Genomic DNA, 26,063 nt, shown 5'->3' with positions numbered 1-26,063 from the left:
ATAAATACATTATAAACTCCCATTTTTGTGAACAGCAGCACTGTTTTAAAAAGTAGCTCATCTTGAGATAGGCTATCGCCACGACGACGAGTGCATCGGCCATCACCGTGAGTAGCCCTTGGCTTCATCTTCATCATTAGGTGAGTCAGTGTTCCACTGGAAATTGTATTTAGTAACTCAATGTATGTATACATACAAATGTATTTCTTTCCTAATATTGTACATATCTGTGTGTCTCTTCATTGGCCTGGGCTATTGTTATGATTTCTTAATCCGGCCCAGGATCCGTTCAGAATCTATATCAGTAGAATAAGGTCATAAGAGCATCACAAATAAACTGACCGCTAAGGAATTTGTGCAGTTTTATTTTCAACACAGCACCAAATGGTCAAGTTAGAGGAAACAGCAACAAATCCTATTTACAAACACTGAGCGGATGACATACAGCCTGAATTTACATCTACGGTTAAAATCCAAGCTCCAGAAGTAAACAGTGCTCAAGCCTGGTGCTTGAGTTGGTTTGGGAGCTGTTGATCTGGGATGGAAAATAGCCACAAGAGACAATACAGGTTATTTCATTGCTTTAAAGTCATTCTCACAAAAGCATCAGTGCCCTTATGTATGTTTGTTGCATGACTGCATGAGAGTCAGATCCGTTACTTAGGTCTGCTTGAACAGACTTGAATAAAATAGAGAAATATTCATACTTCTGTTACAGTAATTTCCATTTTTACCCAAAAGGAGATGCTAAAGATAAGGTCTAGAGTTATTTACACAGACAGTGCTGTTTTTGATGTTCACACCTTGAATGAGACATTTGTTTGGCTGGTTTTCTGGCATGATCTTCTTCAATTCACTCTAATCAGGGTTTTAGATGTGTGGAGTTCCTCCTCAGACAGAGGCCTTCGCAAGTCTCCTGCGTCTCGAAGCGGTTACCGTTGCCGCCACAGCCGCCATACCAGAAACGGGAGCACTCGCTCTGTGTCGTGTCAAAGTACCACTTCAGAGTGTAGTTGTCACAACCTCCCTTGTCCTGTTTGAAGAAACATGCATCTGGGGAAGAGGAGGGAGAGGTAACGGGGCAAAGGAGACAAATGGGAGATAGAAAAAAGGGGATAGGATTCAGGAGAAAACAAAAGAGGGGAGAGGAAAGAGAGAGGGGAGAGGACAAAGCCAAAGGTTGAGACTCATGCCTTTTACACTATTGTACAGACCCGAGCCTGCTGTCTTTTCACATGTATTATTGCATCCAAAATTAGAGAGAGATGTGGTCCTTACCCTGGTTAAGAACTGTACTTTCCTCTGTCCTCAGGAGGGTTGTGTGATCTGTGAACACATAACATTAGAAGAAAATCTCTGGCGTAGTGCTGTGAATGATGACCTCGCAGCTGACACGACAACATGAAACAACATGACAACTGACAAAAATGGCATCACAACTTTTGTCATTTCAATCCTGTAATTGCCATACTGCTTAAACAAGGTATATTACAGTCACTAATGTTAGGGGTTCAGCTCATTAGAATTCTCTCGACTGAAAGCCTCATGATTTCAGAATGCTAATAGAACAAATAGTGCTCTCTTCTCATGCAGCATGCATTATGTGATTCAGCATTTGACAAACATCACAACAGTGGTTGTAATTCAGGTTGTGGCTAACAGAGCTCTACATCTCTGACCATGATGTTCAGTAGAGGTGGTAGCAGTAGAGGGCTGGGGGACTTACTGGAAGTGCCACACGTCTCAAGCATTCGTTTTCCGTGCTAAAACGCTTGGTGTTAGCGTCGCAACCGCTGTACCAAAAAGGCGAGCATGCACAGAGCGTTTTGTTAAAGTGCCATCGCAAGCCATAGTCCCCGCAGTTGGTGCCACTGTCGACATCCAACTTACAGTGGGCTGAAGGCAGAACAAGCAGGTTTGTAAACGGGGAAGGAAGACATGCAGTATGTGGGTGCAAACTGAGACTACTCATGCAGTGGGATACGAGGGGACACGTAAGGGAGAGAGAGAAATAGAAGTTCTGTTATAAATGTGGGGTTACTGATTACCATTAGAGTTTGGCTGTGGCCGGGGGGGTGAAGTGGCTCCATCTCCCCTGGAGAAGGCATGTATAGTGTCAACCTGGTCAAGAGCTATCTGAGTCGGAAATACACCAGTGTGCTCCAGGAACTCCTCCTCATCTGTGTACTCCTCCTCTTCCTCCTTCCACTCCTCCCACTCTGCCTGTCCTTGTCCCTGTCCGTGTTCCTGTCCCAGTATCAGCTCACACTTGAGTTTGAGATGGGCAGGAGGGTAGCTGTTCATTCCCTCTGAAATAGTGAGGGAGGAGTGAGAGAGTTAGGACACTGACAAATACAAATGTTAAAATGTATGATTTGTTCTGGCATAATTATCTCTCCCTCAAGAGACAACCAGATGAAGAAGCATGTTAGTGTTCCTTACTGCTGAGGACCCTGAGGAAGGCTCTGAAGAAGCGCTGTGCGTAGCCTCTCTCCCACTCCTTCACGTGCCACAGATGGAGCAGGTGCTGCCCTGACGGCGTGCTCGCCAACTCCTCCACCTGGGTGCTGTTGTAATGGTCGCCCACCGCGATCACAAACAGGGAAACACCCTGACACTTGGCCTTCTGGGAAATGGAGGCCAGCTTGGCCTGGTCCCAGTGGGCTGTCTTGGCCCCCACCACAGCCAGCACCACTCTACTCTTCCTGGGCCTGGTGGCCTTGAGGAACACCTTGCTCAGAGCGTACTCCAGGGTCTGCCCCAGAGACGACACTCCTCCCTGCTGCTGCATGCTCCTCAGGTGTGTCTGTAGACCAATGTGGTTGTGGTACTTCTGCAGGTCAAACTCTACCTTGACGGCCTGGGAAGTCTGGGGGAGCAGAGAACCACTGGTCTGGAGAAGGGCCACCCTGGCCCGGCCGTCAGCCACGCTGGGTTTGGGGCTCCAGGCTACCTGCTTCACCACCGAGCCCAGAAGCTCCTGGATGCCAGCGTACTGGTCGGCCCGGATCTCCCTTGAACCGTCCACCACCAGGGTCAGGTCCATATCCACCACCAGGGGCCGCTGAGCGTCAGTAAAATCACACTCCTGGGCTGGTTTACAGTGGTCTGATGGACACACAGAACCAGAGCTTAGAGATATTAGTAGTACAGTAGCATCAGTAGTAGTTGTGTAGTAGTAGTAGTACAGTAGTAGTGTAGTAGTACAGTAGTAGTATAGTAGTACAGTAGCATCAGTAGCAGTAGTAGTTGTGTAGTAGTACAGTAGCATCAGTAGTAGTAGTACAGTAGCAGTAGTACAGTAGCATCAGTAGCAGTAGTAGTACAGTAGCATCAGTAGTACTGTAGTAGTAGTAGTAGTAATAGTATTAGTAGTGCAGTAGCATCAGTAGTAGTAGTAGTAGTACAGTAGCATCAGTAGTAGTAGTAGTAGTACAATAGCATCAGTAGTAGTTGTACAGTAGTATCAGTAATAGTACTGTAGTAGTACAGTAGCAGTAGTAGTACAGTAGCATCAGTAGCAGTAGTAGTACAGTAGTAGTACAGTAGCATCAGTAGTAATAGTAATAATAGTACTGTAGTAGTACGGTAGCATCAGTAGTAATAGTAATAATAGTACTGTAGTAGTACAGTAGCATCAGTAGTAGTAGTAGTAGTAGTAGTACAATAGCATCAGTAGTAGTACAGTAGCATCAGTAGTAGTAGTACAGTAGCATCAGTAGTAGTAGTACAGTAGCATCAGTAGTAGTTGTACAGTAGTATCAGTAATAGTAATAGTAGTACTGTAGTATTACAGTAGCATCAGTAGTAGTAGTAGTGTAGTAGTAGTAGTAGTAGTAGTAGTACAGTAGCATCAGTAGTAGTGTACTAGTAGTAGTAGTAGTACAGTAGCGTCAGTAGTAGTGTAGTAGTAGTAGTAGTAGTAGTACAGTAGCATCATTAGTAGTGTAGTAGTAGTAGTAGTAGTAGTATTCGTAGTGTAGTAGTAGTAGTAGTAGTAGTAGTAGTAGTAGTAGTAGTAGGAGGAGGAGTACAGTAGCTGCATCAGTAGTAGTAGAAAAAAATATAAAAAATATTGGTTCTACAGCAGAATTAACCATAAAAACAAGACATACATTGATACTAAATAAGACTACATTTTATTTTGTCCCTGTGTGCTTACCGTAGCAGATGACGCAATTTTTGATTCTTGTCAGCACAGCATTTTGGTCCTGTGACCTATCCACCAGCCGAACAAGGATGAAGCTGCCCGTGTCATCAGCCTGCGCCACAACAAAACAAAAACACACACGGGCTGCATTTCAGTTCACCAGCCTTTCCGCTGCCCCGTTCACTATCCCTTCCCAGAAAGCATCTGTTTGTAATTGTACCTCAAAAGCCCGTTGAACATCGGGGGAGTTCCTCATGGCGATGACAGCAGGAGCGATGTTCAGGGCCTTGAACTCCATGGCGGCCGTGACGATGGCAGCGCTGTCCACAGAGGGCCCGTTGGTGAAGAACACTGCCACCTTCCTCATCGTCAACGCTTTACGGGTTCGCTTGAAGACGTGGCGCCCCACAAAGCGCATGGCCTCCCCAAGATGGCGCTGGTTGGACGTTCGTTCCAGTGCAACGTTTTGGATGGCCTCCAACAACTCCTGCTTGTGTTGGTAGTCCTGGAATCGGATCAGGTACTTGGTGTCGGCACTATAGGATACCACGGCAACACGTGCACCCGTCGGGCAGTTGCTCTCGGCGATGGCAACGTCGTCCAATATGGAGAGGAGAGCGGAGCGCATCCTCTCGAACGTGGCAGGCTCCACATCCTGTGACATATCCAGAGCAAAGACCAGCTCTGTGGGGTAGGCTGGGCACGCTGCCTGGCCTGGGGGATAGAGTGAGAGGGATGGAAAGAGGTACAGAGAGAGAGAAGGGGAGAGGAAGGAAGAGACGGACAGAGAGAGAGAGAAGGGGAGAGGAAGGGACAGACGGACAGAGAGAGAGAAGGGGAGAGGAAGGGTGAGACGGACAGAGAGAGAGAAGGGGAGAGGGAGAGAGGTACAGAGAGAGAGAAGGGGAGAGGGAGAGAGGTACAGAGAGAGAGAAGGGGAGAGGGAGAGAGGTACAGAGAGAGAGAAGGGGAGAGGGAGAGACGGACAGAGAGAGAGAAGGGGAGAGGGAGAGAGGTACAGAGAGTGAGAAGGGGAGAGGGAGAGAGGTACAGAGAGAGAGAAGGGGAGAGGGAGGGAGAGACGGACAGAGAGAGGGGGTGAGGGGGGCAATGGTATTTTTAATGACAACCATTCATAACATCACTTTGCCAAGAGTTCTGGTTTGATTACACCAGAATCTACAGTCAAGTACATACATTTATTTGGACGATGAAGGGTTAATGGAGACATACCTTGAGAGCATGCTGTTTGGGGGAGAAAAATATCATAGTTTAGAGACAAAATTAGGAATGAATTAATCTTTGCTTATGAAAACATGACCTTACCAGCAATAAAGCAATTAACACAGTGGATATTTTTCTTACAAAAAATATAGAGTAGGAATACCAAGAGCTTACCACAGTTATCACGGATATAGGTGGTCAGCTGGCATTCCTAGGGAGACAAGTAAAATAACATGTTAAATAGCTCTCAAGATTCTCTATAGAAAATGTTTTAGAGTGAAATTGGAACAAAGATCAGACAGAATACACATACAGACATGGCTCTCTCTCCTGGTCTGCCTCTAGAGCCCTAGATAGAAATAGAGAATTAGTCATAAATCCACATGTAAACACTGAATATCTTACCAATACTTCTACTGTAAAAACAACCAAAACTACAACTACTATTATTATTCACTTGAAACAAATAAGAATAATAAAACAACTAATACATGGGATTCGTAAAGTTTCTTTTATAGATCCAAAAACGCAAATGATATACTAACAGTGTGTCCCAGTGGTCCAATGGATCCGGGATCTCCTGACTCACCCGATCTGCCCGAGTTCCCCTGGTTCAATCACATCGTAACATATGGCCATTTTAACAGAAGATTTTATACATGTCAACACATATTAGTACCTGTGGCCCAAGCGAAAATCACAAGGTTTGAAGTACAACACCTGAGAATATAAGCAGTGGTGTTAGAATCTCTATGCTTGAAGCAAATAGTGTCTATGTGTGAGTATATACCGTTCTGGAGGGTGACACTTTAGTCCAAAGAAGATAGTTTGTAGATGTTCAATAACTGTCAACAACATATCAACTAACTATCCACTAACCCTAGCCCTTACCCTTATTCTAAAACTAACCCTTAACCCTTACCCTAACCCTTATTCTAAAACTAGCCCTTACCCTTACCCTTATTCTAAAACTAACCCTTACCCTAACCCTTATTCTAAAACTAACCCTTACCCTTACCCTAACCCTTATTCTAAAACTAACCCTTACCCTAACCCTTATTCTAAAACTAACCCTTACCCTTACCCTAACCCTTATTCTAAAACTAACCCTTACCCTTACCCTTATTCTAAAACTAACCCTTAACCCTTACCCTAACCCTTATTCTAAAACTAACCCTTACCCTAACCCTTATTCTAAAACGAACCCTTAACCCTTACCCTAACCCTTATTCTAAAACTAACCCTTAACCCTTACCCTAACCCTTATTCTAAAACTAACCCTAACCCTTACCCTAACCCTTATTCTAAAACTAACCCTTAACCCTTACCCTAACCCTTATTCTAAAAATAACCCTTACCCTTATTCTAAAACTAACCCTAACCCTAAATCAAAACCTAACCCTAAATCAAAACCTAACCCTAGCCCTAAATCAAAACCTAACCCTAGCCCAACTGTAACCTTAACAAGCAGTTGCTTATCAACAGATATTTTGTTAATAGTATGACCATCTGTAGAGCATCTACACTGAGTGTACAAAACATTAAGGACAGCTTGCTACTATTGAGTTGCACCCCCTTTCGCCCTCAGAACAGCCTCCATTCGTCGGGGCATGGACACTACAAGGTCTCCAAAGCGTTCCACAGGGATGCTGGCCCATGTTGACTCCAATGCTTCCCACAGTTGTGTCAAGTAGGCTGGATGTCCTTTGGGAAGTGGACCATTCTTGATACACACAGGAAACTGTTGAGCTTGAAAAACCCAGCAGCATTGCAGTTCTTGACACAAACCGGTGCGCCTAGCACATACTACCATACCCTGTCCAAAGGCAATTACATATTTTGTCTTGCCCATTCACCCTCTGAATGGCACACATACACAATCCATGTCCCGAGGCTTAAAAATCCTTCTTCAACCTGTCTCCTCCCCTTCATTTTCACTGATTGAAGTGGATTTAACAAGTGACATCAATACAGGATCATAGCTTTCACCTGGATTCACCTGGTCAGTCTATGTCACGGAAAAAGCAGGTGTCAATGTTTTATACACTGGGATTATCCAAATAAAGTGTGACCGTTCTGGGCACTAAAAACTTAGCGGTATTGACTTAACAATTGCAGCAATGCATGTGCAACAGGGCGCTCTAGGGTCTTCTAGCGATAGTGTGTGTGAGTCTCACCCCTCTGCCTCGGTTTCCTTTGGGGCCTGGACCTCCTTTGACTCCAAAATCACCACTTTCACCCTGAAGATGACAAACAGAAAAAAGGGATTGTTTACTTTTTGTGAGCTTCAGAATGCAATGTGTCATGATTGGATTCCAGCCTTGTTCTCTTATCCATTCTGAAAGGGGAGATTTTATATCAATAACTGACCTGTAATCCAGGGTAACCATGGAAACCAGGCTCTCCCTTTAAAGTAAACACAAAACACAAGGAATTATTTATTAGTGTCCATCAAACATGTCTGTAATACAAATCTACTGTATATTAAAATCCTTGCATTTGAATGAAAAGATAATAGGCAGAATCTAGCACACAACCAGATCTGATTAGTGAAGGTGCTGGAGGAATAAGACGAAACTAGAGAAGCAGGAAAAAGTCTCTGAACACTTCCAGTCAGATGCACATTTATTTCATGTAGCTGAGCTTTTGGTCAGTCGACCTTCATCTAGATGAAAAGAGACATTTTATTTTATAATCTACTAAGTACATTAACAATATTTTCCAAAGTGGAAAACCTCATCAACTACTATGATGTCTATGGACAGCAGCTGTTGATCTGAGTACTGAGTAAGTGTACCTTACCTTCATTCCCTGGGGTCCGGGAGGTCCATGGCCGTCACTGCCATCAAGACCCTGTATTAAAGAAAACACATCCCATTCTTACATGACCTTACAAACACATACAGTCTTGCAGTGTGTGTCCAGCATATGTGTGTGTGCATGCAGGTAAAGTGTGTAATGACAAGGCAACACCTTACCGGCATCCCTCTTGGCCCATGTGTTCCAAGCGCTCCGTTGTCTCCGGGGTCCCCAGGTTGGCCCTGTGAGGAAACCACACAGTATTGGGTTGGAAGAAGGGCTATAAAACATTATTTTACAGGCATTTTTTTATGTATACTTTTTATGTGTCTATATGTAATATGTTTCAGTTGCTCTGCAGCCCTGGTAACAAATTGTCCTACCAAGATGGCTAATGTTTTGTATTGTAATGTATTATATAACTGTAGGTCAAAGGTATAAGAATATTTTGAAGATAAATACACAATGCAGAGTTTGAGGGTTTGAGAGGACGAGAATAGTAAAAGTCCTAATGGTCAATAGGGAATTGTAAATAGGAGTTGAGTTTCAGTTCAACATCTGTTTAGAATCTGTCGAATGTCACTCCTGAACTCAGAGTGATGTGTGCTACGTTCTGTACATGCAGTCTGGGGCAGGATACTGGTTATTTGGCCATTGACCAAGTTGTATTGCAAGGACTTCTGATTGGTCAACCCTAGGCTAGGGTGGGGGGTTATAAATGGCATCCTGTTCCTTTGTTCAGTGGGGAAAAGCTGAGGACAGGGGACTTCTGATTGGTCAACCCCAGGCTAGGGTGAGGACAGGGGACTTCTGATTGGTCAACCCCAGGCTAGGATGGGGGGTTATAAATGGCATCCTGTTCCTTTGTTCAGTGGAGAAAAGCTGAGGACAGGGGACTTCTGATTGGTCAACCCCAGGCTAGGGTGAGGACAGGGGACTTCTGATTGGTCAACCCCAGGCTAGGGTGGGGGGTTATAAATGGCATCCTGTTCCTTTGTTCAGTGGAGAAAAGCTGAGGACAGGGGACTTCTGATTGGTCAACCCCAGGCTAGGATGAGGACAGGGGACTTCTGATTGGTCAACCCCAGGCTAGGGTGGGGGGTTATAAATGGCATCCTGTTCCTTTGTTCAGTGGGGAAAAGCTGAGGACAGGGGACTTCTGATTGGTCAACCCCAGGCTCGGGTGGGGGGTTATAAATGGCATCCTGTTCCTTTGTTCAGGGGGAAAAGCTGAGGACAGGAGACTTCTGATTGGTCAACCCCAGGCTAGGGTGGGGGGTTATAAATGGCATCCTGTTCCTTTGTTCAGGGGGAAAAGCTGAGGACAGGAGACTTCTGATTGGTCAACCCCAGGCTAGGGTGGGGGGTTATAAATGGCATCCTGTTCCTTTGTTCAGGGGGAAAAGCTGAGGACAGGAGACTTCTGATTGGTCAACCCCAGGCTAGGGTGGGGGGTTATAAATGGCATCCTGTTCCTTTGTTCAGGGGGAAAAGCTGAGGACAGGAGACTTCTGATTGGTCAACCCCAGGCTAGGGTGGGGGGTTATAAATGGCATCCTGTTCCTTTGTTCAGTGGAGAAAAGCTGAGGACAGGGGACTTCTGATTGGTCAACCCCAGGCTAGGGTGAGGACAGGGGACTTCTGATTGGTCAACCCCAGGCTAGGATGGGGGGTTATAAATGGCATCCTGTTCCTTTGTTCAGTGGAGAAAAGCTGAGGACAGGGGACTTCTGATTGGTCAACCCCAGGCTAGGATGAGGACAGGGGACTTCTGATTGGTCAACCCCAGGCTAGGGTGGGGGGTTATAAATGGCATCCTGTTCCTTTGTTCAGGGGGAAAAGCTGAGGACAGGAGACTTCTGATTGGTCAACCCCAGGCTCGGGTGGGGGGTTATAAATGGCATCCTGTTCCTTTGTTCAGGGGGAAAAGCTGAGGACAGGAGACTTCTGATTGGTCAACCCCAGGCTAGGGTGGGGGGTTATAAATGGCATCCTGTTCCTTTGTTCAGTGGAGAAAAGCTGAGGACAGGAGACTTCTGATTGGTCAACCCCAGGCTAGGGTGGGGGGTTATAAATGGCATCCTGTTCCTTTGTTCAGTGGGGAAAAGCTGAGGACAGGGGACTTCTGATTGGTCAACCCCAGGCTAGGGTGGGGGGTTATAAATGGCATCCTGTTCCTTTGTTCAGTGGAGAAAAGCTGAGGACAGGAGACTTCTGATTGGTCAACCCCAGGCTAGGGTGGGGGGTTATAAATGGCATCCTGTTCCTTTGTTCAGTGGGGAAAAGCTGAGGACAGGGGACTTCTGATTGGTCAACCCCAGGCTAGGGTGGGGGGTTATAAATGGCATCCTGTTCCTTTGTTCAGTGGGGAAAAGCTGAGGACAGGAGACTTCTGATTGGTCAACCCCAGGCTAGGGTGGGGGGTTATAAATGGCATCCTGTTCCTTTGTTCAGGGGGAAAAGCTGAGGACAGGAGACTTCTGATTGGTCAACCCCAGGCTAGGGTGGGGGGTTATAAATGGCATCCTGTTCCTTTGTTCAGGGGGAAAAGCTGAGGACAGGAGACTTCTGATTGGTCAACCCCAGGCTAGGGTGGGGGGTTATAAATGGCATCCTGTTCCTTTGTTCAGGGGGAAAAGCTGAGGACAGGAGACTTCTGATTGGTCAACCCCAGGCTAGGGTGGGGGGTTATAAATGGCATCCTGTTCCTTTGTTCAGTGGAGAAAAGCTGAGGACAGGGGACTTCTGATTGGTCAACCCCAGGCTAGGATGGGGGGTTATAAATGGCATCCTGTTCCTTTGTTCAGTGGAGAAAAGCTGAGGACAGGGGACTTCTGATTGGTCAACCCCAGGCTAGGATGAGGACAGGGGACTTCTGATTGGTCAACCCCAGGCTAGGGTGGGGGGTTATAAATGGCATCCTGTTCCTTTGTTCAGGGGGAAAAGCTGAGGACAGGAGACTTCTGATTGGTCAACCCCAGGCTAGGGTGGGGGGTTATAAATGGCATCCTGTTCCTTTGTTCAGGGGGAAAAGCTGAGGACAGGAGACTTCTGATTGGTCAACCCCAGGCTAGGGTGGGGGGTTATAAATGGCATCCTGTTCCTTTGTTCAGGGGGAAAAGCTGAGGACAGGAGACTTCTGATTGGTCAACCCCAGGCTAGGGTGGGGGGTTATAAATGGCATCCTGTTCCTTTGTTCAGTGGAGAAAAGCTGAGGACAGGGGACTTCTGATTGGTCAACCCCAGGCTAGGATGGGGGGTTATAAATGGCATCCTGTTCCTTTGTTCAGTGGAGAAAAGCTGAGGACAGGGGACTTCTGATTGGTCAACCCCAGGCTAGGATGAGGACAGGGGACTTCTGATTGGTCAACCCCAGGCTAGGGTGGGGGGTTATAAATGGCATCCTGTTCCTTTGTTCAGGGGGAAAAGCTGAGGACAGGAGACTTCTGATTGGTCAACCCCAGGCTAGGGTGGGGGGTTATAAATGGCATCCTGTTCCTTTGTTCAGGGGGAAAAGCTGAGGACAGGAGACTTCTGATTGGTCAACCCCAGGCTAGGGTGGGGGGTTATAAATGGCATCCTGTTCCTTTGTTCAGGGGGAAAAGCTGAGGACAGGAGACTTCTGATTGGTCAACCCCAGGCTAGGGTGGGGGGTTATAAATGGCACCCTGTTCCTTTGTTCAGTGGGGAAAAGCTGAGGACAGGGGAGACTGAACATCTGAACATCTACCTCCCAGCATAACATCTTGATTTATCCTTCTCAAATAAACCAATTTTTCTCCCCCTGATTTGCTTTGGAGTTTGTGTTATTGAAGAATAACATAAATTGCTAACAAAGGCAACGCACCTTCTGTCCATTCATCCCTCGTCTTCCTGTTGATCCTTTGCCACCCATAGTTCCAGGTGTGCCCTGAGGGAAAAGCCATTCATACGCCATCATTACATGTCAACATGGCATAACAGTAGGATTTATGTATCAGGCATCCTCAATGTGGTCAGATGGGATGGAAGTAGAACGGTAAGAAAACTGACCTGAGGTCCAGGTAAACCCTGCAGGCCCCTGGGTCCGGGCTGGCCCAAGTCTCCTCTTATACCCTATGCACACAGGAGAGAAACATGTTCAGCAACAGTATCTGTGCTATTGGGGGTACTGTTCCAAATGCTACAGAAGTGCATCAGTAGTAGCATTACTGTGGAGTTGTGGATGAGGGGAATGGGTATATATTACTTACCTGTGGTCCAGAAGGGCCAGGAATTCCTTGGAGGCCTACATCTCCTGGATCCCCTGGTGTTCCCTAGACACACACACACACAGGCAAACATACACACACACACACAAACACAAAGAACATACTAATGGGTACATACAGTAAATAGAGATAGTAATCCTAGGGACTGTTATTCATGAAGTAGCTTTGTTGATAATGCCTACTGTACATTTAGACCAGGGAGACCTCTTCTTCCTTGAGGACCCTACAAAGCAGGACACAGGACATAATCATCACGTGACAATTGACCAAAAACGTGAGACAACATCAGTGTAACAGGACAAGGACAGCTTAGGAGAAATGAAACTTCGCTCACTGGGTTTCCGACGATTCCACTTTCTGCTCGACTGCCCTCTTCTCCTGGGTCTCCCTGTCAGTGTGAAAAGGAGTGTGTTTGAGGGAGAGAGAGGATGAGAATAACAGCAGTGTTGTCACCCTCCAGGACGGTGAAGTGCATAATCCTGCTTTACTCACTAGAAAGAGCCAGTCAAAATGATCTGGTACTTGCAAATGAATTTGGTGAATAAGCGATTCTGATTCTTAGATCAGTACATTGACAGTGGCCAACTACAAGCTACATACCGGTAGTCCTGGGTTTCCCCTTCCTCCTTTGGGACCCGCGACAACGCTGTCCACTCCAGAGTCTCCCTAAAAGACCAGAGACTAACTTTTAGTAGCAGTTAGAAAATAAGATATTGAAACACTGTGTTCGTTATAGTCTAAACCACAACTGTAAAACTCATTCCAAACTCATTTCTAGTCTCTGCAGGTTTTTTTGTACTTGATTGATGAATTAAGGTCACTAATTAGTGAGGAACTCCCCTCATCTGGTTATCTAGATCTTAATTGAAAGGAAAACCTAAAACCAGCAGATACTGGTCCCTGAAACATCGTAAATCATTTGCACTGTTAAATGGCGTCCATAGTTTATGTGACTTACAGGGTCACCTCTAAGTCCACGCTGCCCCTTCACTCCTGGCTCTCCTATGAGGCCGCTGTTGCCCTGCAAGAGAACCCACCATCAAAAGGTTAGACATTAGAGAAGAGAATCGAGTAAGAGTAGGATATTGGGGACATAGGAGTAGTATATTGGTGACATACCAGTAGTATTTTGATGACATAGGAGTAGTATATTGGTGACATAGGAGTAGGATATTGGTGACATAGGAGTAGGATATTGGTGACATAGGAGTAGTATATTAATGACATAGAAGTAGTATATCAGTGACCTAGGAGTAGTATATTGGCAAAATATATGTAGAATATGAGAAAATGTGTTTACTGGTCTTCCTGGGTTTCCTCTCTCTCCTGCAGATCCAGCTGTTCCAATCAGACCCTGTTCACCGTCAACCCCATCAAGGCCATGGTCTCCATCATCACCCTGCCATGGTAATGTGCACACTGATTCACAACACACTCAACAACAGCAGACGTTTACATCCACACAATGAAAAAAATAAAGCACCATGGTGAACCTGGTTTTCCATCGGTTAAGACAAAATACCTAGTATACTGCACATAGAAAGGTTTCTACTGTACACTACATTTAGCTGTGTGAATGTGGTATCAACAGCTTCATACACTTACCCTGTCCCCTCTGTAGCCTCTTGAGCCCTGTAAAAAAACAGTCAGAGATCAGATTAGATGTTATTATTTAGACAGGTAACTGCTCTGTGTCATGGTTCAGAGGTCAGATTAGATGGGATTATTTTGGACAGGTAACTGCCCCCGGGTCATGGTAACCTGTGATCTAAAAGCAGATGTCGGGAAGACATCCAATGGGAAACATTCCAGACCAGACGGTCTATAAACATAGATTTGTGGTTGGTCAGTAGTCCATCTGCTCACCTTGAGGCCTCTCCTCCCAGGACAGCCCTGTAGTCCCGGTGGGCCAGTGGGACCTGGTGGACCTCTCTCGCCCTGTGGGAAATCAGAGAGCGAGGACAAGGGTCATTGGTTTGAAGGTCAAAGGTCACAGGTTATTAGACTGACTTGTAGACCTTGCCCACCATCCACGATTCATATGTTTTGATTTGTCAGATGTCTGAATACCACACTGAGAATTATTCTTCCCTCCCTGAAAACACACACTTACAATTCCCCCCTCCTCGCCAGGGAAGCCAGGGTGTCCTTTCAGTCCTGTCTGACTCTGTAAGGAGAGAAACGAAGAGCAAATGAGGAAACTGAAACTGAAACTGGCAAAGGGAGGACTGAGGAAGTACATAGACCCACATCTTCTTTACAGTATTTTAACAGTGTTCAATTACTGTGTCACGTCACATCTTAAACACTGTATCATTTTATAAAGAAGGCTCAGAGGGCCTCACCTTTGTGCCTGGGCGTCCTCTGTTGCCACGGATACCCTCATGTCCGGTGCACTTACACATCACATTGCAGCACTCCCTCTCAGCCACTGTGTCCTGAAGGGGGAAAGGGAGAGGGGGCAGAAAGAGGGGGAGAAGCAGAGAGTGGGAGAGAAAGAGAGAGAGAATGAGACAATGTGTTATGAAATCCAATTGTTGACATACCCTCATAATTGGAGACACCTTTGGAGGTACTCATCTCAAAAGCCAATCTAAAAACAACCAATAATGTCACTGCTCTGTTTTTCTTGTCTCCAGTGGCTCCTGTTGCTAAGTACATTTCTAGCAAGTGACGACTCTATTTCATGGGGTACTATATCCCATTTCCCATGACCCCAGAGTTCTAGTTTTGATACTTCCATCCTGACATGCCGAAACAAGAACACAATTCCTTTCTGTCATTTCTGACATTCTTCAACAACGTCACATAATCCCCTTTTCTAAACAAAACATTTGTCATTGTACAGTATGACCCAAAATACTCAGACATATCAGAAATACTTCTCTATCCCTACAGCTGGGAATATGACTGGAAATGGAATTACTGTAGATAGAGACATAAAGGACTTACATGTCAGTCCAAAGAGTCTTAGCCAATCTAAGTGACATACAGTATTACTACAACACAGGGAGATACAACTAATAGGGTTGTTCTGATTCTGTTGTCACAAAATGACTTACTATTTGTGTCAACAGGGTGTTTCCCAAATTGTGCATGCCAATGTTGAGCGGCTGCTTGTAGCCGAATCCTCGCCCAAACTCCACCATCTGAAGAAGGTTGGCATTTTGGACCCCTTCTAAGGCGACTGTAAGCAGGGCGTTGATACCTTTTCCTGAAATGTGACATGGAAGACAGAGATAAAAGTACAACCGATTTTAATGTTCATTTTTGTCTCATGAATGTTCTTAAATTTGTCTGTTTCTGTGGGTTGCCCCTGGTTCTTTAACCTTTAGTGCGGAGAAGTTCTGACTCTTGCTCCAGTTTCATCACGTCATCATCGAGTCCGTCTGAGAAGATCACCAGCACCTAAAGGACAAAGTAGTTGTGGCATTGTTATTACAATGTGATATGACCAACAAAATATGTTAAGAAATGACAATTTTTGGAGTCTGGGATCAACCACACAGCAGACCTAATGTTTGGGCCCACCTTCACACCAGCATTAGATTCCTGGAACTTATCGCGGAAGGAGTGCAGGAGGAAGGAGTTGAAGTATGTTGTCTGGGAGGTCTGCAGGGCCATAACCTTCTCCACAATTTTCTCGTCGTACTTCTCGAAGTTGTAGTCGTAGAGAACCTTTCCGTTCTGCTCCACCACGAGGAAGCCAATGTTAGTCTCAATGGAACCATCTCCCGCCACGCAACACAGGCCCTTCAGGTTGGACACATAGCGGATAATCTGTGGCAGGAAGGCCTGTAGCTGGGCTTGGCCATCGAAGAGCCCCTGGGCGGTGGCCCTGCGTGTAATATCGAACCCCATGGCGATGTCTATGGTGCAGCCTATTGGACACAGACACACTCATTATTACTTATCATCCAAATGAAGTCCAAAAGCTTTATGTGTTAGGTTTACTCAAGGATAATATGAGAGACAATGTAAAATAGCCTGTTTTTCAAACACTAACAAGCATTCTTTGACGAGGGATTTACATTGAGTTAGGAGAGACAGAGGAAATAAAATGTGCATACTGTTTACTCACCCGCTGGAGTGGCTGGTACCTTGGAGGAGCATATAGTATCCACCACCTTCTTCTTGATCTTGTCCAGGCTGGCAAAGTCCTGCACAGAGAAGACCCTTTCCGGGTTGAGAGTGATTTGCCCAAGCTCGACAGGTTTGTGGTCTTTCCCTATACCGATGGCAAACACCTCAATGTTCATGGCCTTGAGCTCCTCTGCTGCATGCACAACATAATCATCTGAACGTCCGTCAGTGATCACAACCAGGTTCTGAGAGACCTTGGCATTGATACGGCTCCCTCTAGCTGGTTGGAAGTACTCTGTACGGACGTAGTCCAGGGCCTTTCCGATGTTTGTTGTGTACCTAATCTGCATCATATTGTTTATCTGGTTGTCCACCTCTGCTTCTGTGTAATACTCATTCAAGAAGAACTCCTTTTTAGGATCACTGCTGAACTGGGCGACTCCCACCCGGAAGTACTGCTCTGCAATGTTGAAGCTGGAAACAAGGTCTGTGGCAAACTTCTTCATGATAGTGAAGTCGGTGGTGCTGATGCTCCCTGAGCTGTCAATCAACAAGACCAGATCCCCCTGCGTTTTTTCACAGACTAAGAGGAGAAGAGAAGACGTCAGATCATGTTGAACCATCTCATTTCAACATGCTTATGCTACAAGGCTTTATACTTTCAGCGTAGATGTTTTGACAGTTGGATTCTGTCTTACCTGGTTTGCTGGTTTGGCAGAATTCAAAGGAAATATTTTTGTGCAGTGTGTCTAGTTCATGGAAGTCATCCACAAAGAAAACCTTATTCGTGTCCCCTGCCATGAGCTCAAGCTCTTGCTTATTTGCTCCATCCACTCCGATGCTATATACTATGATCCCATTGTCCCGTAGCTCCTTGGCTGGCCCAGCTAGGCTATAGGGGTCAGTAGCCTCACCATCTGTGATCACCATCAACCACTGGGGAACATTTAGGGCCTTTCGCCCGCCGTACTGTGCACCAAAATAACCCAAGGAATACTTGAGTGCCTTGCCAGTGTAGGTGTCTCCACTGGGCTCTCTAAGCTTTGTGATGGCACTATTGACGTCTCTCTTAGATTTGTATTCGTTGAGTGTGAATTTAGACTCGGGGTCGTCTGAAAAGACAATCAGACCATAGCGTGTCTGCTTCTCCCCAACAGAGGTTTCATTGACCACGGACATCATGAAGTTTTTCATTATGTCAAAATTATCTGAGCTGATGCTGGTGGAGCCGTCCACCAAGAAAATAATGTCTGCGATCTCCGTCCTCACACACTCTGGTGGAAGAGAAGAAGAGATAGAGGAAAATATCAATGTCAAAATCTAAGAAATGTGAACTCATTGTTGCTTTTAAGTAATGTTTCATGAACCAAGTGGCACTCACCTCTCTCCGGATCACAGATTGCCAATGCCAGTTGGCTATCCAAAGCCTTGAGTGCATCAAAGTCCCTCTCGGAGTAGACCCTCTCCTGTGCGCCACTGATCTCCAGTAACTGTGTATTGTTGGCATTGACCACCCCAATAGCGTAGATGATCACACGCTTGTCTTGAAGTTTCTTGGCAGCAGACGTTACCTCATCCTGTGCCTCACCATCGGTTACGACAATCAGGAACTGCTTCACGTTAGTGCGCCCTCCTTTCGGTGGGTCAAAGAACTGCGAGGTATAGGACAGGGCTTCGCCGGTGAGTGTGCCCCCGCCTATCTGTTGCATCGTTTGTAAATCCTGCAACATACCTTCCTTATCGTTATGCTTGTTGAGAGGGAAGATCACCTGTTGGCTGGTGCTGAACTGTATGATGCCCACGTGCACTTTATCCAGGCCTATGTCAGATTTGTTGATGATGGATTGCATGAAGACCTTCATCTTCTGGAAGTCTGGGTTGTTGATACTACCTGAGCTGTCGATCAAGAAGAGGACGTCCCCCTTCATGTCCTTGCAAACTGTGAAAAGAGAACAAATATTAATTTAGCTGTTGTTATAACTCAATGTGTGCTCATAATCAATCCCTGGCAAGAGACAAGGTGTTTCATATTTTTACTGAAATCAGAAAATAAATAAGATGTAACACTTAAAAACAATAGAGATGCACTTACTATCAGGGGAGCAGATATCTGTGATGATGTCATTTTTTATTGGTTTCAGAGCGTCAAAGTTGTTGACAAAGAACTTCTTCTCTTGGCTGCCAGCAATCTCCAGCAGCTGTGTATCGTTAGCTAGATTCACCCCAATGGCATATATGGTGATGCCCTGCGCCCTCAGCTTTGCTGCTTGATCCTTCACGTTGTCTTGAGACCCTCCGTCTGTGATGACAATGAGGTACTCGCGAACTTTGTTACTACGGGTGGCCTTAGCCCGATCAAAGTGGGGACCCATAGAGGTCAGCGCTAATCCGGTATATGTCCCGCCTCCAATTTGGATGATACCATCCACTGCTTTCTCCACTGAAGGTTTGTCAGGGTAGGTTGTCAAATCAAACTCAAGAGCTGGTGTATCATTGAACTTTACCACACCCACGCGGACATGATGCGGTCCGATGTGGAATGTGTGTATGAATTCTTTAATAAATGTCTTCATGTCAGCAAAGTCTGGATATTCAATACTCCCTGAGTGGTCGATCAGGAAGAACATGTCTGCTTCATCTGTCTGCAAACAGCCTAGAATCAAAAGAGAAAAGAAAGCACTAGTGTCATCTCGGAGACCACATTACATCTGTATCAACATTCCTCTACAAATTAAACAACAAGAAGCATTGGTACAGTCATTTTGATCTCACTTTGCTTGGCAGTGTATGTCCTTGCGTTGTCTTTGACTGCTTTTTTCAGGATGTTGTAGCACACGCTCTTCTTCAGGCTCTTCTCCAGGGTCTTGAGCTTGGCAAAGCTGTCCACATGCAATACGTGCTTGTTAGGGGGATCTGAAGCAATCTGTCTCAGCTCGTTCTCGTCAGCATCCTTGATCCCCACTGCGTAGACAGTGACACCAGCTCTGCGCAGTGCAGCGGCATGAGAAGTTACGTTGTCCTGGGACTTTCCGGTGATGACTATCGCCACCTGCTGCACCCCCTGTTCTTTCCGGCTGCCCCTCTCCTTGATAAACATCTTCTCCCTGGCATACTCCAGGGCCTCGCCAGTGTATGTGAGACCGCGACGGTAGGGCAGGATCTTGATGAACTGAAGGATATTTGTTTTATCTTGGAAGGAGTTGAGGTAGACCTGGGCCGAGGCCTTGTTGCTATAGAGGACAATGCCCACCCTCACCCTGTTGAAGTCCATATCTAGGCCGTCCACTATCTTGTGGATGAATCCACGAACCAGCTGGAAGTTTGCAGTTCTATTGCTCGAAGACTCATCAACTATAAACACAATGTCAGCCAGTGAAGCTTCACTGCAATCTGCAATAGAGAGGAAATTGTTAGTCAACAGCAATCTGTTATCCTTTATGTATAATGAGCAATTATTTCACAAGAGATCAGATATTCATTTAATTCAGCAAAAAACCACAAATGCCCTTACCGTCAGTCACAGTGACCACCTCTTCAGTCTCAAAGACAGTCTTTAGCACAGAGGCGATGGGTGTAGTCTGGTAAAAGAATGGCGAGGTGGCCATTAACTTTAGCTCTGGAAGTGTAGATTCACCCAACCCGATAGACACAATGGTTGTCCCTTCAGATTTGATAGTACGTGCCACCTTCATCACGTTATCCTTCGAATCCCCCCCTGTCACCGTGACTAGAAACTGCCGGTAGCCTTGTTCATTACGGCCACCAGACGCTGTAGTGAAGAAGTGTGCACGGGCGTATTCCAGGGCATCGCCCAGGTGACGAGACCTGTTGGGACGCAGCGGCAGCCTGAATTTCCTGAGAGCTGCCAAGTACTCTTCCTTGGTGTTGTGGGTGTTCAGTAAGAACTCCACCTTGGTGTCCTGAGCAAACTGGGCCAGACCCAGACGCATCGTTTTAGTGCTCGGGTTGAGCTGGTTGACCAGTCGCATCAGAAGGGTTCTGACCAGCTGGAAGTCTGCCTGCATCATATTGCTGTCCACCAGGAAGAAGATATCAGAGAACTTTGGGATTAGAGCTGAAAAAATAAAGAATAATTGTTATGACAACAGTGTGAATGTATGTCATATTTTATTTTCATTTTTAGAAATTGTCCTTTTAATGTTGACTTTAATGTTGGCACAAGCGGCCGTAACCAATGTCTGCCTCTCAAGGTTGCATACTTTTGCTTAGAATGGTATCCCATGGTACAACTAAGGCAAGTCACTTGGATTACATACTTTGCAAGTTCAACATTCATAATTTGTTACAACATACAGTATGTTTCCTTATAAAAGTATAAAAGTCCCTTACCCATCCTCTGGTTCTCCATGGAGACACAGACAGTCTGCAGCAGACCCTGAGAAAGTGTTTGTAGGGCCTGGAAACTTTCTATGTTGACCAGGAAATGCTTGTGGGGCCTGTTAGCGATATCCTTCAGCTCGTTGATGTTGGCTGCCCCAACTCCAATAGCAAACACAATGACCCCTTGCTTCCTTAGCGCCTTGGCTGGCAGCTCTACGTCGTCCGCAGACTCCCCGTCGGTGAGCACCACAGCAATCTGAGGCACCCTCTGATCAGCGCGGCTCCCGTTGGCCTTGGTGAAAAACTCTTCCCGAAGGACAGTAATGGCTTTGCCGGTGGCTGTGCCTCCCCCGAGCTGTGGAAGCCTGTCCACTTGCTCCAGTAGGGCCCTTTGGTCCGTATGTTCCCCCAAATGGAATTGCTTCTGGATCTCATTACTGAACTGGGCCAGTCCTACGCGAACCTTGTCCGCTCCGATATCCAGCCCCTCGATGAAGCTGTGGAGAAACTTCCGAACCTCCTGGAAGTTTGTTGGGCTGATGCTGGTGGAGCCATCCACAAGGAACACAATGTCAGCCACTGTGGCGTTGAGGCACTCTGGAGATTAAGGAAAATAATCATGTAATTTATTTATAAAGAATATTTTTCAAATGGAAGCAATAAATACACTGTTATAGTACCTTGTACCACTTTGGATATTGGTCTCTTTGCCTCATCTACAGTAGTACACAGCACCTGGATGAGGCTCTGGGAGATCCCCTGCAGCGCAGCAAAGTCCGACACGCTGTACACGTGCTGGTTGTGAGGTGTAGTGGCAATCTCCTTCAGCTGATCTTCGTCTGCTTCTTTGATCCCGATGGCGTACAGCGTGACGCCCTGCTTCTTCAGCTTAAGGGCATGCAGCCCCACATTGTCCATTGATTCACCGTCAGTGATCACCACGGCGATCTGGGGCACGTTCTCATTCACCCGGCTCCCTGCGCGGTCAACAAAGAGCTCGTTCAGCAGGAAGTCCAGGCCCAGGCCCGTGTTGGTTTCACCGCCCATATAACGCAGGTTGTTAATGTACTGCAGGATGTCCTGTTTGTCCTGGAAGGTGTTGAGGAGGAACTCGGTGCGCGGCGTGTTGCTGTACTGGACCAGCCCGATGCGCACATGGTCGGGGGCCACGTCAAAGCTGTTGACCAGCGTGTACAAGAACTGGCGAATCTGTTTGAAGTTCTCTGAGCCGATGCTCCATGAACCGTCCACCAGGAAGACGATGTCGGCCACGGCCTCTTCCTTGCAGACTGGGAGGGGAAGAAAACAGTCGTCAGCCAATGGAATTCCGTACAAGTGTCTAAACCACAAGGATTTTTGCTCATGGGATGAGCAATGAAAGCAATTAATCAATAAATCAATCTATTAATCAAATATTATTTTTATCGTGCTTTTATAAAAACACATTTCTTATAACTGCTCAGCAGTCTAAAGCCCCAAAGAGTTGGTCATAATTTTGTATTTGTGTGGTATTTCTTCAATGCTTCTCTGTTTATGCCATTCTGGACTGCGGTCTGCATTCTGGAATGATTCAGATGTCAATAGACAAACATGCTTACCTGTTTTTTGTGCTCCGTTAACCAGAAGACATGTAGCTATGGTGAAGATGGCCAGGAGGCCCTGTGTCCCTTCCATGTTGGAACGTTTCTCTAGTCTATCTCCTTCAACACAAACATGGACAGATCAACTGTTGGAACACAGAAAGTTGCTGTTTATCAGATCAAGTTGTGTTGACAACAGATTCAACTGAAATGTGGTTAGATCGAATTTAAACATAGCATCCTGTGACATCCTAGCCTTCATTTGTACATTTTTCTTACATGATAACAGATTATTTTGCACTACTCATGCTCATGCTCAGGTTTGGGGAGTAAAGGATTACATGTACAGATACATCTGAAAAACAACATGATTACTTCAAGTATTGTTTTTAAATTCAGAAAGGATGTTTTTGCGAAAAAACCTAATCTTTAACACTTCGGTTTTTTCAATGACATTCAAATCAGCATTGAAAAAAGGAGCGAGTTTAAGTTTGTTCTACCTGAGCGAGTCTGACCACAAATCAGAGACCACTATGATGGCACACCAAATGTGTTTGATGGATTGTGGGAAAAGAGCAGGAATGGGCTTCTGTAGTCTACAGTCAAAGCTATGTCTTCCAATGGTGCGACTGCTGTCGGCATCCAAACGTTATCCAACTTGAATAAATGCTTGGAGGTAAAGATGACAGCAGTGGTGTAGTCTAGGGCGATACAGATATCACTTATTATTGATATCTATATAGTGCATTGATGTAAATCACACTGCACCTCTCTCATTTAGCTATTTGCTCCTTATGGATTGTGGTTGTTGTGGATGGCTGTTCACAAATCTATATGTGTATTTGAACACAATAATGGTTGAATTCAAGAATTTTAAGCTGCCTATCAATCTTTTTTTTTTTAAACCAGTGGACAGCCGGTGAAAAATTTGGTCTTGCAACAGCTGCATAGTGCGGATCCAAGCCTATGGAATAAAAGTGGGGCTTTTATTGCTCAATCCAATTCATGCTAATCAAAAAAAATCCATAGGCCTAATGGACACATGCTCAACCTTGTACACCTTTAATAGACTTAAAGGGACAATCTGTAGTTGCTACATCCATTTTTAGACTTATAAATTGTATGTATATGTATATATATCCATTTATTCTTGAAGAGTATAACTTATACATGCCTCGTGAGCTTAATTTAACTGTCACACTCCATGAGAACTCAAAATATAAGATTGTTTAACTCCAATGTTTGTAAACATTGTAAATGTAAACCAACACTGTATAGCCTCATAACATGGATATCATGGATGGTCAGTCATTTTGATATCAATCATTTTGATATCATGGATGACCAGTCCTTGTGTCCATAGCTCTGTCTATTAATCTGAGAGTGGTTACATTTCTCCAGGCCCATCCCTTAGCTTTTTACCAAAACAGAGGCGGGGCAACCGTTTTGTTGTTGTTTCATCTGTGGATTTGCCATTTAAACATCTGCATATTATCAAGATATCAAAGTGTCACCAACAAAAAGGTAAACAATAGGCCTATAGCAAATGCAGCATATGGTATTCATTTTTCCCATGTAAATTGCACTTTCCAGTAGTGCTCAAAGCATGCAATTCCATGAGCGAAGAATTTATCTTTCAACTCAAATCAATGAGCCCGATCAGTCCTCCATGACAATAAAATCATAAACAACAGAGTAGGGCTGGCTAATAAGTCTTTCATTTTGGGGTCATGCTCAGATGAAACAATTTGGCTAATCTATACTTCCATATTTCCAAGTCTTATTCTTGAAGATCAAGGGGCATAACATTTATTGGAATGACTGGATTTCTGATAGACTTTGATTTTTAATGTAAAAATATAATTGAATCGTATTATTATATGTAGTAGAAAGTGATGGGTTAGAAGAAGCCTACATAACCAACCCATAAAGTAAAATTTAACATCCATATATGGCCAGCTATGTAAACTTTAACATTGATTTATCCTGCAATAGATGTCGATCAATTGGTAACATACATTTTTGGCTTCTTCTAATGCCGCTTAAGGGGAAAGTAACCAAAAAGTAACGGAATGTAATCAGATTACATTACTGAGTTTGGGTAATCCAAAAGTTACATTACTGATTACAATTTTGGACAGGTAACTAGTAACTGTAACGGATTACATTTAGAAAGTAACCTACCCAACCCTGCTCATGCATGTGTAACAGTGTTGCTTCCGTCACTCTCCTCACCCCAACCTGGGCTCGAAAATAGGGATCCTATGAACACATCAACAATTGCCTCAGACGAAGCATCGTTACCTATCGCTCCACAAAAGCCTTTACATTAGTACCTTGGACCACTGCAGAGCAAGGGAAACAACTACTTCAAGGTCTCAGAGAGAGTCTTGTCACTGATTGAAATGCCACTAGCGCGCACCACTAACTAGCTAGCTAGCTATTTCACACCGGTTACATGTCAGTGCCTAAATTAGATTATACATTTTTTAAATAGTTTGAGGCAATGTGGAGGTGGAGGAAAGGCTACTTTGACTATTTGAGTATCTTACAGTAAAATCAAGGGCATACATTTAATGACTTCAGAGCACAGTTGGCCAAACATGAAGCATCTGGATTAAATGGATTTCTCTGGGTTGCTGCTCTGTAAATAGATAGCCAATCAGTTCCAGATGCAGTGCATCAGACAACATCTAAGGTCCCTGATTGCTTGTGTGTGTGTGTGCGTGTGCGTGTGTGTGTTCATACATGCGTGTGTCTGTGTGTGTGTGTGCGTGTGCATGTACCTCAGAAGTGTGTGCGATGACACTGGACTGATGGTTAAAATCAAACCTTTCTGAAGAAACCAGTCTGTGCAGGTATAACGAGGGGGGGGCTGTCCTGTTTGAGAGATGGATTTGGCCACACTAGTCTCCTTCCCCCAAGCCACTTCAATATAGTCATGTCTATATCAATTGGCAGATCACAAGACACTCTTAGCACCTTTCTTTCTATGTAGAACATTTTGTGTTTATTCTGGAGTAAAAATTATTTTCCTCTCAAGTAGTGAAATGAAATCATTTTAGAGTGTAATTATTACCAGCGGCCGCTAGAGTGAGAGCAAAAATACAGATACAATTCTATTGGAGTAAAACAGCATGACCACAGCCACTAATTTTGGTTAAATTTAGAGTTTGCCACCATTGTCCATTTGCAAGTGTCTCGTGAATGGAAAGAGTGGACAGATCGAGAGCGTGGATCCGCCAAACATCAGTAGTCATTCACAGAACCACAGAATTTCATCATTTCTTAACTTAATTAGAATTCCAGGTAAGTTCACTGTTATTGGTTAACTTTGTGTGCAAATTAAAACTGTTGAGCAACATTACAGCTAGCTAGCACTGTAGTGTAGGCTTACTGTTACTGCACGATTTGCATAGTCAGATGCTAATGTGATCATCTAGCTAGAGCTAATTAGCTAGCTAGCTACAGTAACATTAAGTTATACCACTTTTAGTGGTTTATGGACAGTATGCACGCCCAAATGATCTACACTGGTATTTACTGTTGCTGTTGCTTCAGATAGTAAACATTGTATTTTCTCCAATGATATCAAAGGGTATTACAACACTTAATCGCAGAACAACACAGGTTATT

General features: G+C 45.0%; 1 protein-coding gene across 4 annotated transcripts in view; it reads right to left on the bottom strand.

Annotated features, from left to right (window-relative positions):
* Nucleotides 1-345: 345 nt before the first annotated feature.
* The window catches only part of LOC120031698 (collagen alpha-6(VI) chain-like), a 37,081-nt gene continuing 11,363 nt past the window's right edge, over nt 346-26,063 (bottom strand). Inside the window, exons 2-40 of one of the 4 annotated variants that reach the window (XM_038977496.1) lie at nt 22,446-22,573; nt 21,528-22,136; nt 20,857-21,444; nt 20,018-20,581; nt 19,279-19,896; nt 18,599-19,159; nt 17,888-18,445; nt 17,205-17,780; nt 16,505-17,089; nt 15,955-16,304; nt 15,753-15,831; nt 15,486-15,637; nt 14,769-14,861; nt 14,537-14,590; nt 14,290-14,361; nt 14,029-14,055; nt 13,724-13,822; nt 13,382-13,444; nt 13,024-13,089; nt 12,758-12,811; nt 12,611-12,646; nt 12,406-12,468; nt 12,206-12,268; nt 12,021-12,083; nt 8,353-8,415; nt 8,177-8,227; nt 7,745-7,780; nt 7,552-7,614; nt 5,920-5,982; nt 5,688-5,723; nt 5,549-5,585; nt 5,384-5,395; nt 4,371-4,864; nt 4,163-4,262; nt 2,443-3,108; nt 2,049-2,309; nt 1,279-1,326; nt 875-1,053; nt 346-803 (exon numbers count right to left, since the gene is read on the bottom strand). In XM_038977496.1, the coding sequence (XP_038833424.1) occupies nt 798-803; nt 875-1,053; nt 1,279-1,326; nt 2,049-2,309; nt 2,443-3,108; nt 4,163-4,262; nt 4,371-4,864; nt 5,384-5,395; nt 5,549-5,585; nt 5,688-5,723; nt 5,920-5,982; nt 7,552-7,614; nt 7,745-7,780; nt 8,177-8,227; nt 8,353-8,415; nt 12,021-12,083; nt 12,206-12,268; nt 12,406-12,468; nt 12,611-12,646; nt 12,758-12,811; nt 13,024-13,089; nt 13,382-13,444; nt 13,724-13,822; nt 14,029-14,055; nt 14,290-14,361; nt 14,537-14,590; nt 14,769-14,861; nt 15,486-15,637; nt 15,753-15,831; nt 15,955-16,304; nt 16,505-17,089; nt 17,205-17,780; nt 17,888-18,445; nt 18,599-19,159; nt 19,279-19,896; nt 20,018-20,581; nt 20,857-21,444; nt 21,528-22,136; nt 22,446-22,521 (8,184 nt within the window). In that variant the 5' untranslated portion in view covers nt 22,522-22,573 and the 3' untranslated portion in view covers nt 346-797. Of the gene's footprint in view, nt 1,054-1,278; nt 1,327-2,048; nt 2,310-2,442; nt 3,109-4,162; nt 4,263-4,370; nt 4,865-5,383; nt 5,396-5,548; nt 5,586-5,687; nt 5,724-5,919; nt 5,983-7,551; nt 7,615-7,744; nt 7,781-8,176; nt 8,228-8,352; nt 8,416-12,020; nt 12,084-12,205; nt 12,269-12,405; nt 12,469-12,610; nt 12,647-12,757; nt 12,812-13,023; nt 13,090-13,381; nt 13,445-13,723; nt 13,823-14,028; nt 14,056-14,289; nt 14,362-14,536; nt 14,591-14,768; nt 14,862-15,485; nt 15,638-15,752; nt 15,832-15,954; nt 16,305-16,504; nt 17,090-17,204; nt 17,781-17,887; nt 18,446-18,598; nt 19,160-19,278; nt 19,897-20,017; nt 20,582-20,856; nt 21,445-21,527; nt 22,137-22,445; nt 22,574-26,063 lie in introns of all 4 variants that reach the window. The other 3 variants (XM_038977494.1, XM_038977495.1, XM_038977497.1) reach the window with 3 other exon arrangements.

Source organism: Salvelinus namaycush, chromosome 37, assembly GCF_016432855.1.
Source record: "Salvelinus namaycush isolate Seneca chromosome 37, SaNama_1.0, whole genome shotgun sequence".
NCBI classification, from domain to species: domain Eukaryota; kingdom Metazoa; phylum Chordata; class Actinopteri; order Salmoniformes; family Salmonidae; genus Salvelinus; species Salvelinus namaycush.
This window is presented reverse-complemented; position numbering and strand designations above follow the sequence as displayed.